This window comes from Armigeres subalbatus, chromosome 1 (assembly GCF_024139115.2).
Source record: "Armigeres subalbatus isolate Guangzhou_Male chromosome 1, GZ_Asu_2, whole genome shotgun sequence".
Classification (NCBI taxonomy): Eukaryota; Metazoa; Arthropoda; class Insecta; order Diptera; family Culicidae; genus Armigeres; species Armigeres subalbatus.
The window spans coordinates 194,334,434-194,351,423 of NC_085139.1; the positions used below are offsets into that span (position 1 = coordinate 194,334,434).

The 16,990-nt window shown below is 37.6% G+C and overlaps 1 protein-coding gene across 7 annotated transcripts in view; it reads left to right on the forward strand.

The window, feature by feature from the left end:
* Positions 1–16,990, forward strand: part of LOC134205641 (protein sidekick) — a 351,195-nt gene that overhangs the window by 8,194 nt on the left and 326,011 nt on the right. For 5 of the 7 annotated variants that reach the window (XM_062681083.1, XM_062681084.1, XM_062681085.1 and 2 more), the window contains 2 exons: positions 2,524–2,956; positions 4,503–4,908. In XM_062681083.1, the coding sequence (XP_062537067.1) occupies positions 4,566–4,908 (343 nt within the window). In that variant the 5' untranslated portion in view covers positions 2,524–2,956; positions 4,503–4,565. Of the gene's footprint in view, positions 1–2,523; positions 2,961–4,502; positions 4,909–16,990 lie in introns of all 7 variants that reach the window. The other 2 variants (XM_062681079.1, XM_062681081.1) reach the window with 2 other exon arrangements.

Sequence of the window (16,990 nt, forward strand, 5' to 3'; positions counted from 1 at the left end):
CTGAAGCAACCCGATGTCGCCACTGCATACGCGCAGCATCTCGAGGCAGCGTTGCCGGAAGAGGGTGAGCTCGATGGGGCCCCTCTTGAGGACTGCTGGAATACAGTTAAAGCAGCCATTAACGACGCAGCGGAGAACAACGTCGGGTATGTGGGACGAAGTCGACGGAACGATTGGTTCGACGAAGAGTGCAGACAGATTCTGGAGGAGAAGGACGCAGCGCGGGTGGTCACGCTGCAGCAAGGTACCCGGCAGAACGTGGAACGTTATAGACGGAAGCGGAGACAGCAGACTCGCCTTTTTCAGGAGAAGAAACGCCGCCAGGAAGAAGCGGAGTGCGAGGAGATGGCACAGCTGTGCCGTTCTCAAAAACACTCAAGTTCTACCAGAAACTCAACGCATCCCGCAAAGGCTTCGTGCCGCGAGCCGAAATGTGCCGGGATAAGTATGGGAGCATCTTGACGGACGAACGTGTGGTGATCGAAAGGTGGAAGCAGCACTACGAGGAACATTTGAATGGCGCTGAGAGTACAGGCAGTGAAAGTCAAGGCAGCGGAGGAGATGACTACGTCAGTTCAGCGGACGATGGAAGCCAACCAGCCCCCACCTTGAGGGAAGTTAGGGATGCCATCCAACAGCTAATAAAGACCAATCAAATCAGCTGGTAAGGATGGTATCGGAGCTGAGCTCATCAAGATGGGCCACTTGCCTGCACAAATTGATAGTCAGAATCTGGGAAACTAAACAGCTACCAGAGGAGTGAAAGGAAGGGGTAATATGCCCCATCTACAAGAAAGGTGACAAGCTGGAGTGTGAGAACTTTCGAGCGATCACCATCCTTAATGCCGCCTACAAAGTGATATCCCAGATCATCTTCCGTCGTCTGTCACCATTAGTGAATGAGTTCGTGGGAAGTTATCAAGCCGGCTTCGTTGACGGCCGCTCGACAACGGACCAGATCTTTACTGTACGGCAAATCCTTCAAAAATGCCGTGAATACCAGGTCCCAACGCATCATCTGTTCGTTGATTTCATGGCGGCATACGACAGTATAGACCGCGTAGAGCTATGGAAAATAGAACAGCTTCCCTGGGAAGCTTACCAGACTGATCAAAGCAACGGTGGATGGTGTGCAAAACTGTGTGAAGATTTCGGGCGAACACTCCAGTTCGTTCGAATCGCGCCGGGGACTAAGACAAGGTGATGGACTTTCGTGCCTGTTGTTCAACATTACGCTAGAAGGTGTCATGCGGAGATCCGGGTGTAACAGCCGGGGTACGATTTTCAACAGATCCAGTCAATTTATTTGTTTCGCGGATGACATGGACATTGTCGGCCGAACATTTGCAAAGGTGGCAGAACTGTACACCCGCCTGAAACGTGAAGCAGCAAAAGTTGGACTGGTGGTGAATGCGTCAAAGACAAAGTACATGCTTGTGGGATGAACCGAGCGCGACAGGGCCCGCCTGGGAAGCAGTGTTACGATAGACGGGGATACCTTCGAGGTGGTCGAGGAATTCGTCTACCTCGGATCCTTGCTAACGGCTGATAACAATGTCAGTCGTGAAATACGAAGCAAAAGTTGGACTGGTGGTGAATGCGTCAAAGACAAAGTACATGCTTGTGGGATGAACCGAGCGCGACAGGGCCCGCCTGGGAAGCAGTGTTACGATAGACGGGGATACCTTCGAGGTGGTCGAGGAATTCGTCTACCTCGGATCCTTGCTAACGGCTGATAACAATGTCAGTCGTGAAATACGAAGGAGCATCATCTGTGGAAGTCGGGCCTACTACGGGCTCCAGAAGAAACTGCGGTCAATAAAGATTCGCCACCGCACCAAATGTGTCATGTACAAGACGTTAATAAGACCGGTAGTCCTCTACGGACATGAAACATGGACAATGCTCGAGGAGGACTTGCAAGCACTCGGAGTATTCGAGAGACGGGTGCTTAGGACCAACTTTGGCGGTGTGCAAGAAGACAGTGTGTGGCGGCGAAGAATGAATTATGAGCTCGCCCAGCTCTACGGCGAACCCAGTATCCAGAAGGTAGCTAAAGCCGGAAGGGTACGATGGGCAGGGAATGTTGCAAGAATGCCGGACAGCAACCCTGCAAAGATGGTGTTCGCTTCCGATCCGGCAGGCACGAGACGACGTGGAGCGCAGCGAACGCGATGGGCAGACCAGGTGCAGAACGACTTGGCGAGCGTGGGGCGTATACGAGAATGAAGAGATGCGGCCTCGAACCGTGTATTGTGGCGTCAAATTGTTGATTTAGTGTTATCTGTTTAGATGTAGACTAAATAAATGAATGAATGGTTTTGTTGGTTGCCAAAATCGTTTGAAGTCTGGTACGATACGGGTTGAAATGATATCTAGAAATTTCGACAATCACGTAATTTATCATCCATCTCAGAGTTATGGTGTTCAAGTAATACCTTGTTGACTTATTCCTAACGTAATTATCGTGCCTGTGGAAATTGCTCAATCTAAAACAAATTTCTTTATCTTGTCTCGTTTCAGTGTCGTCCAGCAGTGTCTAGTCGAAACGCGGTGGTTCGTACGAAAGAAAAAAGTCATCCGCAAACATCATCAACCTGCGCCTGTAGTTGCTTTGGGTGTTGTGTATTCTATAGCTATTGAAGCGCTTGTGAGCTAACGGCTTTAATTACAAAGTATGTGAAATGTTAAGTGTATGCATATTCAAATAACCATCAAAGAATCAAAGCAGTAAACTAAGCGCGGCGCGGAGCAGCAGGGAACAACGTTCGGGTGCTGTACCCTTAGGCAGTGTACCAATTGCTATCTGTGTGCTATCGTGCCTCGTGGAAAATAAATAAATATACGGACAGTTTGGGAGGATTGCTAAACAATCCTCATCGCGGCCGCTACGCGATAACGTGTGATAACAGAGTGTGAAGCTCCCATCGACACCTTGCTCGGGCTATACAACAGTGTACGTGAGTGTAACGGGCCGAGTGGATGGTTCCTATCAGCGAAGAGTACTTTTAATTTGCGCGCTCATTGACGTAGCTGGTTTTGAGGGAGTTTCTGAGGGTACTGAGATGAAAATAACGGAACGAATAACTACAATAAAATTAAGATATTATTGTATGGTTCTTAAACAGAATTGTGAGTAACATGCTAGATGTGTCTTGCTTTTCTCTGGAATACAATGCAGAAAAAATCCTAACAGAATACCTTCGATCAATGTTGAGCAATTTCTTCAGGAAAACATAGTAGAAATTCTTTGGGGAATTCCCAACGCAATTCCTTCAACAATTTCCACCGGTATTCATTCGGAAAATATTGCATGAATTATTGAATTCCCATTGGAATTCGCTTGAAAATTTTCAACAAAATTCTTCAAAAATTCTAACCGGAATACTGCCGTTCTACGCATAATTGTCCCATGTTACCTTTGATGAAAAAATTCAATCTCGAGTCAATTTGTCCCACCAATTTAAGAATCGATTCGATCTTCAAATTTATCAAATATTTTTGGGATGTTATGAGCGTAGGCAACACTTTTCCAGGACATAAAACGAATCCCTACTTATTTAAACGGTTTTCAGCCTCTATTATCATCAGACAACAACTTATTTTTTTCAGTGGGACAAATTGACTCGAGTTTGAGATTTTTCATCAAGGGTAACATGGGACAATTATGCGTAGAAGGACAGAATACCTCTAAAAATTTTAACTGTAATTCCATGAGAAATTTGCATAAAGAATTCTTCATCAATTTTTGCCTACATAAATTCCCACCAGAAACCCTTAAGATGATGTCCCCGGTATCATTATTAAATTATCACATTAATTCTTTCGAAAGTTTCCACCCGAATTCTGCTAGAAAATCTCACCGGAGTCCCTACAAAACTTCACATCAAAAATAAGTATTCCTTCATAAGTTCCTACATAAGTTCCTTCCTTCATAAGTTCCTAAGTTCCTAATTTATTCGGAAGATTATATTGGAATTCTTTAAAAAAAATCCCTGTGGGTGGTCGTTGGCCACCCTGGCGCTCAACGTTCATACTGGAACTTGGGTTTTTGACTGATTAAACCTTTTTAAGACAATTTTGTGATAGAATGCGCGGAGACACATAAGGAATTATATTGAACCGTTTTGCTTGCAACTAATTGCTTTAGGCGGGGTATCGTTTCCCATTGTTTTCTATTGAAAATTGGCCAGATCGGACTATGCCATCGAAAGTTATGGCCTAAATACGATGTTCATACAAAAACACGCTATGAAATTCTAACTGAAACTTTGCTCGCATAATATCTCATGCACGAGAAAGACACAAACACCGCTAGGTGGATCAATCAATGACATGGTATATAGTTTTGTATAGTACGTAAGAAAATTGCAGCCCCTTCTTTAACTTTCAAGTAATCAGTGTATATCAAACCCCCATCTCCCCTACTTAGCTACGCTAATGTGCGCGCTTGTTCTTATCAATAAAAAAAACGAAAATGAAAAAAAAACATCCATTTCCAGCGGGCGATGAGTAATCGACTAGATACGACGGTGGGTCTTGTGTCGCAATAAACCCGTGCAAAAATGGAAGCCCATGAGCGACTAGATCAAGTACCCGCCACCATCGTCAATAGCGCTAAGAAGATGGCTCGATATGTCGAAGACCGTTATACTACCGCGCGGAAGAACTATCAACATGATAGTGATCGGGATCGTAAGATGGTGAAGCAACGGATTTCAACGAGTACACCGACTAGAACAGCGCTGCGCTACACAACAGCGACGCGTAGTAATGAGCAACGATGCCCCAGATCGACGGGACCGAGAGGGTCAAGTCGTCGGGTGTTATCAGCCTGGAGGACGCTGACTACTGCCACAAGCGTGGTACTGTTGCAGCTACTGTTACGTACAACGACAATTAATGCAGGTTAGTGCGAGTTTTTTGGCTAGTTTTTAATTTAACAATCCATGCCATAAGTTGGGAAAATCCGGAGAATCGATCAATCATGTTTTGTCAGTGTTTTTATTTTGGCTTCTGTGCAATGACGACTGTGTGTAATTATAATCAACAACATGCATGAGCGTAAAACTTCATATGTTATGGAAAGTAGTTCTCCTTGGCCCACTTGTATCAGTGAGTCTCATGTGGATTTCGTGTATCTGTGATGTCGGGTGCGAAATAAAGCTTTGACAAATTGCCTTTTGCGTAAAGAATCAAAAGGAAATAAAAAGAGGTTAGATGATTTATTGGTTTTGTAATAACAGAATAAATCCTAAAGTGAGATTTCAAACTATTTCTTGGGTAGTTCTGAAAATTTCCACTGATCTTTAGTGGTTAGAGTATATGAATGGCTATTAAAATTTATATGTAAATGTTCAAATTATATAATCAAGAAGACGCTTGAAGTTAAAAAGGACGTTCCTTTCAACTTACTTAGGGGAAAGTGGGGCAAGATGGCCATCCTAAGCGGTAACCCTTGTAAAATAGTGACACTCCTTCAAATTCTGCTGATTTGTCCATGAAACACCTTTATGTTGACCCGTCTTTGACATAAGTATCAATAAACATTGATTAATAACGTTTCAGTATCTTATAAACTGGTTTTAAAAAAGCTGTTTTTATGATGTCTATATTTACCATATGGGGCAATATGACCACCCCCTCGGGGCAAGACGAGCATGGACCAAAAACTATATGAAAAGTGTGCTAAATTTATTTAGAATAGGGGACACATTTCTTGTACTTCTATGGATTATGCTCAAATGATGCTTCGTTTAAAAATGTCGTATTTCATGTTGATTTTTTGACAACTGGCACTACGACAATATCAGAATTTGCCTAAAACTAATTCCTACTGTTAAAACCATATCCTTCGTTTTAAATCATCTCTGATTAACGCAGAAACTATTTTGATCATTTTTTAAATGCATTTAAGGGTTAGGCGACTCTTAATCCTGGAAATGACCTTGTTCCTATACAGTTGGCAATACCGCCCCAAGCCGACGTATAGCCAAAGATTTATGTCCTATCGAACCTAATTACTGTGAATCTCCTCAAATTATTATTGTATATAGGCTATAGTTATATAAAAGCTTCGGTAAATATCAATTTGTCTTGAAAAATGAGTAATTTAGGCTTCAATTGTTAAATTATGTAACTAGAAAATTATAGGAAAATTCGAATTTCAACTAAACAATCTTCAAATCAATATTACAAGAACAAGTGAGGTTGTCAAAGTGCATTTTTCAGTTGTATAGCCCTTTTACATTATTGTGAACCATCCCTTGTAATAATAATGTGAATATAATGCTCACTTAAGGCATAATTAACTTTGGCTGTCTTGCCCCATATGGCCATCTTACCCCACTTTCCCCTACAATTCTACACAGCAAAAATATTAGAAATTCATCGACATTAAAAAAAAAATAAACTGTAAACACTATGCAATAGGTTTCCGGACTTCCTATCTGGAGCGATTTTGTAACCTTTCCGCACACTTAATGTACGAGCAAGTAAAAACAATCGAAAAACCATAATGCAAACCCAAATTTTTCTCACATTAGTGTTTTTCTGAGACAATATCGGGTGGGCGCGAGGGCACCCATTAATGCTAAAACCATGTCTGCTGTTCGGTTCGGTATGCCATCCTCAGAACTGTCTCGGCTACACACACATTCTTTTTGTCTGTTTACTTTCACCGAAAGAGAAATAGTTTCTCGTAAATTTTTGACAGCAAGACACCGCACCGGAGGAAGTTGCTTCGGTTTCATCAGATTCAGATTTAGTCTGACCTGCTGCTGAAGATGCTTTTCCATATGTTGTTCTCATATTGTGTATATCATCGTATGAGTGTCGTCCTGTCCCATCAGCAGGGTAAGCCCAACGAAAAGAGTATAATCTTATTCCATCTTCACGGGCCCGACAGTTCGAGGCACTACCGCAGCAGTCAGAATCAGACGATCCAGGATGAGAGAAAGCAGATGTTATGATTATGATTTATATTTTGTTTCAGAAAGCTGGAATGCTGATTCCCCGTCGTAGGTGGGAAATCACCAAGCACATGATGCTCTTTGCCCTTTCGGTATATTGTGTGTCTTTGAATTGTCTTGTTCAGATCTGCTGGACACATCTGAAGTACCAGTGGATGATATCTTTTGAAAGCAGTTTCATCAAATAAGGAGAAATAAATGACTAGTTATTAAGTCCATTTATTTAATCAGTGACTTAACCGTTTAATTGTGATTATATGATTCACAACTCAACAAGTTGTAATCCAGTTAGATTGTATATTCACTGTTTTATTTTTTTCACCAATCGTTTAAATGGAGATTTTATAGATACGTTTTTACCACATTTAATTTTGACGCTGGGGCTTTTGTTGATTACTCGGATTTTTACTTGGTTATTCAACGGATTGTCTTTAAAACCCCATATTATTCCATTTAGTGGAAGTGATTCCTTTTTCGTGCATTAGTAAATGTAATGAGAATTGCGCGTTCGAGAGATCGTTTTTTATCAGGAATATTGTTCCCATTATTTTTAGTGATTTCAGTGACATACACTGCCGTGAATTGCATGTCTGTCCCATCTTTGCTGGGTTTCCTATTCATATGGGACAAATATGCGATTCACGGCAGTACATATATTTGCACTGGTATAACCTACTACAGGTAATCTTCGATATAACGTACACTCGATATAACGTCACTCGATATAGCGTTCATTTTTCCCCGTTATAACATACACTTTGAAAAATAATTTTAATTTGGGTAGTTATTACAAAATAATTTACTCAATCATTCAAATCATACATTCATTTATGTAGGGATTACTTTACAGTATGGAGTCTAATTTGATCAGCTAGAGGCAGCTTGCACTATCCTGAAAAAAATCTGATTGAATTGAAGAAGGATTCTAAAAAATTTGAAGACATTTTCGAAAGGAATTCGTAAAGTAATTTTTGGAGGAATATTTAAAAAAAATCCAATGGATTATTTAAAGGAATTCCTAAAAGAATTTCCAAAGGAGCTTCCTGAGTGCATTTTCAGGCAATTTCGAAAGGAATTTAGAAAGGAACTCTGAATAGAATTGGCGAAGAAATTTCTAGATTTCTACAGTAATTCCTTCGTAAATTCTTTCAGGAACTCCTTCCAGAATTGTTCCATCTGGAATTTCTCCTGGATTATCTTCGAAAATAGCCCTAGGTAGTTGTTCTTTCGGAAAATGCATTCTTTTTATTATTATTCTAAAATTCATCCAAAAAATCCTTTGAAGATTACTCCAGGAATTTCTTCGGCGATTCCCAGAGTTCTTCCCAGAAACATCTTTCAGTAATGAATCCAGTGATTCCTTCAAAAAATCTTCTGGGAATTACATCGGAATTTCCCTTAGACATAAAGTCAATACTTCCACATCGAATTATTTCTTTAATTTATTTCAAGAAAATCCTAAGACCTCCGGACATTCCTGCAAGAATTCCTTCGGAAACTCCTTGAGCAATACTTTTATAAATTATCCTAGGGATTTATCAAAAAATTATAGCATAAAATTCAAAGAAACTCCTGGGGAATTCCTAAACGAACTTGTTGTGTGATGAGTGTTGCCGAGAAATTCATGAAAATGTAGTATAATGCGTGAATTGTTTGTGAATGGCAATTAAAGCTCGTCTTTATGTGTAGATTTTCCCAGTACTTTACCAACTGCAGTAGGGCAGTGATTAGCATGATTAGCCTTCACCACCCTATGCGACTGCATCCAACCACTCACCATAATCCTCCAACCCAACACCAGAGGACCAGAAGCACCTTCGTTAAGTAGCCATTAAGGGGTGGCGTAATTGGGTCGATACTATGAGACAAGGTGACTGACCTGTAAAAGAAAGTCATGACCCTGGGGTACGGTCACTATTCCAAAGTAATTTAAAGCAAACGGATGTTACAAAGTTACATAGTTATCAAAGTTGGAAGTTTAAGAGTAGAGAAGTAAGTGTGTTGAACAAGAGAATGCGTTGAAGACAACCTAGCTGTTTTGGATTAAAAACCCCAGCAAGAGCCGCCGCCATTCCCTGGTTCCGTAGTCGGCCTAATCCGGCATTGTTTCCGCCGATAGTCGATCGGCCTTCTTATTAGTCAAGTTGCAACGAAGCAAGGAGCGAGGAAGATCCCCAAGACACCCCGGCGATACCACTGGGAAGCCCACAGCAAACAGAGTTGCTCGCTACCGGGTCGTCGGCTACAGAAGAAAGGAAGGACAAGGTAGAAGAGGAAGGAAAGAAATGGAGTGGTGCAGTACAGCCAGGAAGAGGGGCTCTAGAGACAGGTTTACTACCTTTAAGGGAGAGTGAAGACAAAAGTGAATAAAGTGTCGCAAAGTGAAGTTCTGTGGTTTTCCCTGCATTTGATTGCCAGAGTTCCCTGTCCGCGAGTTGGTTGAGGTGAGCGTGCCGACCCTGAGGCCATTGGTTCAGGAAGTCTCAGCATAGCGCTGGGCACACTTACCCGATAATAAAAAAAATACTAAAGGAACTCCTGAAGGAACTTCCGACATTCTTAGATTTCTCCAAGAATTTCTTTAGGCATTGCTTCAAGATTTCTTTCAGAAATTCCCCTAGGGTTTTCTTTGAAAAATCCTCAGGAATCAACTTCGGAAATAAATCTAAAAATCATTTTAAAATTCCTCCTCAATGTTCCTTGAGGAGTTCCAATCCCTCCTTCAAAAATTGAAAGAATGAATTTTAAGAATTATTTAAGAATCTACTTCGAATCTACAATTCCTTCCTCCTGGAATTCTTTCGGAAATTCTTCGAATCATTCATTTTGAAATATATTCACGAATTCTTTTTATACATTCTCGGAAATACCTTCTTATATCTACGGAAAATTCCTTTTCTCTTTAAAATTAGAATTCTTTTGGATTCTGAATTCTTTCAGCGTTGAACTTATTTTTCTAAATTGAAAAAAAGATGTTAATAAAAATTAAAAAAAAAAGGTTTTTCTATAAAGTTTTCCAGAAATTCCTTTAGAACTTTTTCCAGCAAATCTTTCAGAACTTTCTGCTTTCTTACTTAGGATATTCCTCAGTTTTTCAACAAATTTTTCAGAAATAACTCTGGAATTTTCTTCAGAATATTTATAATTTCTTTGAACATTTCTGAGAAAATTCCTTTAGAATGTTTTTCTGTAATACCAGCGGAAAATCCAGTGGGGTCGCGTAACCTCACTTTTTACCTGTGCACTGATGCAAAAAATGAAAATTTGGATATTTCTACAGCCTAAATAGAAAATAAAATTATTAGAGTCGTTTAAACTAATCGAAATCTAGTTATTCCCTTCATTTTCGCACGAAAATTCCTTAAATTTAAGTTCAGTGCACAGGTAGATTGAGGTTAGGGAAACGCCACTGGGAAAATCCTTTCGAATTTTTCTGAATTCCTTTGGGAAATAGTTTGGGAATACCATTTGGAATTTATTTTGGAAATCCTTTTAGGAAATCTATGACTATTTCGTTGAAAATTCCATCAAAAAATCCTTCGAACATTGTTGGAAATACCTTCAAGGAAGTATCTAAACTTCTGGAAAAATACATCCAACAAAATATCGGAAAGAATTCAGATATTTTGTATGGTTTTATTGAAGAAAGGGATTTCTAAAGGAATCTCTGAATTTTTTTAAAGGAATATCCTATGAAAAAATCCTACATTTCTCCAGACTTTTATTTAGGAACTTTTCTACAAATTCCATCGAAAATTTCGAATAAAATTGATTAAAATTGGCGTGATATCAGATTTTTTTTTCAGAATAATGTTGGCGTATATTCAATTTGGCGAGTCACGTGCCCTTTCGTGCCCTAGTTTAAATTCACTAAAGATCGCGGATACTCAGTAAATGAATATTCAGGCAAACGGTGCAACGAAAAGCAAGCCTTGTGTATGCTGTGCCTCTTAGCATTTTATTCCCTGTGCTTTATATAGATATAAAATGAAGAATTCAATTCTTCGGGTAATTTTTCTTAGTAACGATTAAGTTTGTAGGAATTATTCAAAAGAAAAGCTGTTTCACACTGCTAGCTGAGCCTTATATAAAAATAATATTCGCTCATAACATACATGATAGTACAACATTTAAGTAGTGTAAAATAAGGGTGATTACTTATGCTTCGATATAACGTACAACTTTGAAATCGATATGTACCTTATATCGAAGATTATCTGTATTCAGTAAAAATAAACGATTCTATTATATTACAATGGAGTGGAAAATCTTGGGAAGAAATGAACGGAACGCATTAATTTATCGGGTGAGTTTTCAATAGCAAAAATAAATTTTACCAACCGTCGAATGCAACTTGTTGCGAGTAAATGCCAACTGCCAACAAGTTTGATCCATTGGTTTTGACGTAAACTACGGCTAAGGGGAAAACTCGAATATAGGGTGTTAAACGAAAATTTACAAATTTGAAGCCGTCACGAAATAAGGTGAGATTTCAAACGCTAATATCTCCTTTATCTTTTGGTGGATTTCCGAGATTTTCTTATCAATCGACTCGGAAACTCTCCAGCAATTTTCCAATCAAATTCGGATTTCGGGTCTTCTTTGTTGATATTCAAAGACAATAGCTTGGACTAGGAGGTGGATTTAAAAAATAACAAAAAATCGATAGCTAGCTTATCTATTAGCGAAAGATAGCGTGGTAAAAGAGAGCCTCTCTTTTGCACATACGACCTATTCTCAAAGCAATCTAGCATTAGGCACCTCCGGATTGGCAGGCCAAGGAGGGTTCCACAATGCGTTAGGACTGCCGAGGCGTCCAGGGCCTAGCAGTGTCATGCTTCCTGTAATGTACTCTTATAACTGCTCTGATTAGGCTGACCAGATCATTTCGGTGAAAATACGGGACATGAAAAAAATCCTTGTGATAAAATTCAAGAGCAGTGGAAATTTCAAAATATATGGGCGTAATTTTAATCCGTGTAAGAAAATAGAAATATTTTAGAGTGAATCTTTCTCCACCATAACATTCTATTGCATTAAGTTAGTCGTGGAAAAATATTAAACTACAAATATTTTACTCTTCAAATGGACGCGGACAAAAATACGAGGGAACAGAAAATTACGCATTTTTCAATATAAAAAAAATGTGAAATTTTCAAATTTCGATCTACTCTTAGATATGGATTAAGGATTTTATTATTGACAATTAATATCAAAAACATTCCCAATTCTAGACCATTGAAAATAACAAACAATAGTCTAAGTACCCTGCCTAAGGCCGGTTCTGGGCATTAGAGGGGTAAGAAAAAACAGTTTATGAAAAATATTAAAAGGTAAATCTGAAAAGAGCATGGGATTATTGATTTCCCATGCCAAATCCCTTTTGGATATAAGTGAGAAAAAATCTGCCATTTTATTTATTTCCATGAATATGGTTGGCGCATTAGAAAAAATGTCAAATCTCATCAATTTACAGTCCTTTTTGATCAAATGATCAAATGACAGTTCTTTAAATGACAAAAAAGTAGCCACCTCGGGAATGTTGTCAATCGATTTTATTCCCATGTGCTCCCAAAAAAAGCGGGACCTATGCAATTTCGTCGCGAAAAGAAACAAAAAATCTTGTTTGGCAATTTACAGTCATACAGTCACTACAGTTTTTACAGCTCGGACTCTCGAAAATTTTCGCAGGATTGTATTTTAAATCGGGCCGATTTTCTAATTTTTCATAACGTAATTTCAAGTCCCGTCCACACACATGGGAGCAATTTGCAGGTTTTGGTGTGTACACTAGCCTTAAAGTACGTGAGGACCTTAAATCTAGGCTTTAATCCGACCAAATTTTCTCTCGGTTTGAAACTGCCTTAAACTCGATTTTGTTTAGTTGATCTATAAATTATTTTTTCATACCGTCGCACATAGGGGAATTTCGCAATCTAGCCGGAATAAATTATTTTATCTCTCAAACTGCTATATTTCACCTTTTTTTATGATACTGTGATGATAATTTAGCTGAAATATCAGTTTTCTTTATTTTCACTTTTTGACCCATGTGCTTTACCTTTTAAAACCCTGAAAAACATTGATAATTTCAATTAATTCGTTCTCGTCATCGCTTCTACCGAAATCAGTTCAACTCTATGTGTTTGCAAGGGGAAACATAGAGCTAAAAGATGGCGTCATGGAAATTACTCTATGACTCTTCCTCTTGTCATAGGAATGTTGAATGTATGATATAGGTCATAAATGCCTTAAATACAATACCAAACTAAAAACATCCGCTTTCAAAATGGCGCAAATTTGCGCAAGATTTTTCTTCGGGATCCTAAAATATAGACATAAATGCGTCATCTCTATACTGAAATATTACCGAATATCATCGAATAAGTGTTTTATGCTTATTGAAAATATGAGGAACATTAACTAGTTTTAGCTCGAAAATGGCCTTCGAATTACTCTTTTGTATTTCTGTTCAGAATCATTTATTCTTGTCAAAAACACGTTTACATGATACTATTTTGTCTACTTTTTCATGGTATGTACTGATCTGTGGATAACTGTGACAAATATTTGACCACAATAAAACATACCGAACGTAATCAAATTCAACAGAGAAAACCGGTAATTTCCTCAATGAAAAACCTCTAACTTTCTAGAAGTGTAGTGGTAAAACTTTAAATCTAAATAGAAAACCTAGTACTAGGAGTGGCTCGTCTACTATTCAGAGAAGTTTGAGACACATTTAGACTGCTCTAGGACAATTTTGAAAATTTAACTTTATTCCGGCTAGAATGGCGAAATACCCCTATGTGCGTCGTTTTTTTTTACAATTGAACGTTTTGAAATATTCAGATTATTCAGAAACACTTTGAATGATTTTTAATGTTTCGAAAAGAATAAAATGATTGAAAAATATGTGGTCAAATAGATTAAAAAAAAAAATTGAATTACCTACTTCGGAGGAATCAAAAAAATAATCGAAAAAAAAAACTTAATCTGAATATAAGAATATCTGTCCCTGCGCTTCATTTTATTGACGTTGAGGCGTGACCTGATAATCAGGAAATATTTGCCTACCAAGTAACTAAATCCGTTCAACCAATATTTCAATGAATCCGGAATAAGCAGAAAAAAAAATCATGAAAAATGCAAATGAAACTGTATGAAACTGTAAGAACTCCCGGAAAAGCACCTGTTGTCATAAACTGTTGAAAACCTTAAGAAAAGTCGATGAATGGAAAATGCAAAACGGCATAGATAGCATTCTTTCAAAAGCAATACTAATAATATAACATCTTTTTTGCCTTTCTCGTATACTAAGTATACGTAAAGGCTATATGTTCGCTCCAAAAACAAACTTTTTATAGAAGGCTCGGAGACCCATAATGTTATATACCAATCAACTCAGCTCGACGAATTGAGGTGATGTCTGTGTGTGTGTGTGCGTGTGTGTGTATGTGTGTGAGCGATTCCAAGCAACAGCATCAAAATTTAAGAAAATTTTTAATTCATGATTTTCTATTGAGTTGAAACTTTGCACAGTTTTTCAATTTCATCTAAATCGTCATTTTTCGATATCAAATCTTCATATTGAGTCACGACTAACTTTTCAAAAGGGTGTATGTGAAAATCGTTCAAAAATATTTAAAAAGCTGCACAGCAAAAACGGAATGTTCGATTGTTATGATTTTTTCAGCAAAGTTAGACAACTAAATGGTGATTCTTAAGAAAATGTGCACAGTAAAAAAAATTTTTGCCTTTAAAAATATCATTTTGTCACAAAAACTCAAATATCTCAAAACCCTATCTTTTTTCGAACCTAATTTTTTAGGGAAAACGGTCCATTATATTAGCTATCTACCATAAAATTTGGTGATGGTAAACTAATAAACAAAAAAGTTATGACATTTCAAACATTTCACAATTTTCACATATAGTAAACAAAAAAATTTCCGTATATTTTTTTTTTCAAGAATCGCAGGTTTGATGCTGATTTTATTGTTAAGGGCTTTGCGTGATTTAAACAAGTTATTTGTATGATATTCCATATTTATGTATTCATCGATATTATGTATATTATATGTATAAATAAATAAAAATGAATTAATATTATCCTAAGTATTAAATTAAATGTGGCAGTTACACAATGTTGTTATAGAAACTCTAAGAGTTTTGGGTTTGAATTTTGGTATGGGTTATGATATCATGAAAACAGTTTATTAATACTTATTTTTTATTTATTTTTATTCAATTTTTTTAAAATATCGAACACTTTTGAATTATTATCAGCACAGTTTGAGTATAGTTTTGCTTTAATTTTATTTTCCGACAATGGAATGAAACAGTGAAATTTTTGGGTTCCTTGGATCGTTTTCGCGTTATTAAATTGCTCGCTGAGCTCTGAAGCCTTTATTTCGTACTCTTCAGTAGTAGTAAAACAAAATGATAATTTGGTTAAATCTTTTTCTTTTCTACGATTTGCCCAATCAAAAAGTTCTTTCGCAGTTTTAATTGGATGCTCACGTTCTTTGGCTAAACTTGCTCTTGTGGCCATGCGCTTTATTGTTCCTCAAATAGCATCACAAGGACCTTTGCCATGTGATGTAGCAAAAAAATGCCATTCTGCATCAATTCCGTACATTGATTTAAATTGACATAGGCTCGAAAAATTCTTACGATTTTTGTACTGCGACGCTGCTCCATCAGACATGAAATATATCTTTTTGACTTCTTTATGCTTATCAACGCGTAAAAAGTTAATCATTTTTCAATGAACAAGTTTACGGATACTGAATCGTGTCTTAAATCTTCGGAAATTATAATAAAACTTAAGTGTTCAATTTGCGTACTTCCATTAAAATAAATAACGAATGGATGAATTGTAGCTTGTTGTACGTTCCAGTGATGGGACTGCACTTCATCTTGCAATACAAAGCTGTAATTTTCAGAAAAATCACAAATGACTAAAAATTCACCATTTTGTAATGTATTTTTCGTATTTTTAAAAAGCTGGATTGTTCTGTTTTTAATGAAATCGTGAGGGATTAAACTTTCTAATTTCAAGCAAAAATATGACACAAACTCATCTACAGGTTTTACAATAGTTTCTATGTCACACCTATCCGTGGTCACCCATTGCTCAAATGATAACTGATCAATATATTTTTCTTCAAACTCAGCGAATAAAGTATTTTCCAATGATGAAGAATCTGGACAATCCGAACAAGATCGTAGATAGCAATTTGATGTTGTATTTTCACACAAAAAACTACCAGTTAACATTTTAATATCCTTTGTTAAATTGATTCTTTTCAAACTATGTAAAATAAGATTAATATTCTCATGGGTTGTGCACACACACACATTATGTGTTCCTGAATTGGAAAGAAGCTTACATTGCCTTGGCCGAAGGCTTGCAAATGAGGAAAAACCTATTTTAATATTATCGTGAATTTCCTTGAAGCGTGTGTACGCTTCTTTCAAAGTCGTCATCATTAATCGTTTTTGGATTGCTTGACGCTTTCCATCTTTTTACTGATACATAATCTTTTTGACCAGGCATAGCTCGACTTACTTCATCATCTTCAAAATATTGAACTACTATTTCTTTTGTCTCATCTGTTAATGCAGTACTAGACCTAGTATTTTTGGTTGAAAGACAGTTATTCTTCAATTGTTTTGCCTCTTTTACTGTATTTCTATTGGTTTTGAACTCATCAATGGCATCCTGAATAGACCACGAACTTGGCAGCATCGACAAAATCAATAATTTTTCTTTCCTTGTCGTGGCTGCATTCGAGAACCTTTCCTTCATATTTATAATTACCTCATCGTAGTCTGTATTTTCCACATCATCAGGTCCCTAATTTGAAGAGGTTTCTTCGTACAGCTTCGTTTATTTCACGGTATTTTTTCTCCGGGTAATAAACGTAGTCCATCTTACTCCATTTAATCGGAGTCACTTTTATCCCAGCTATGCCCTCGTTAAAGCGTTCGATGTTGACCTTTTGGATACACTC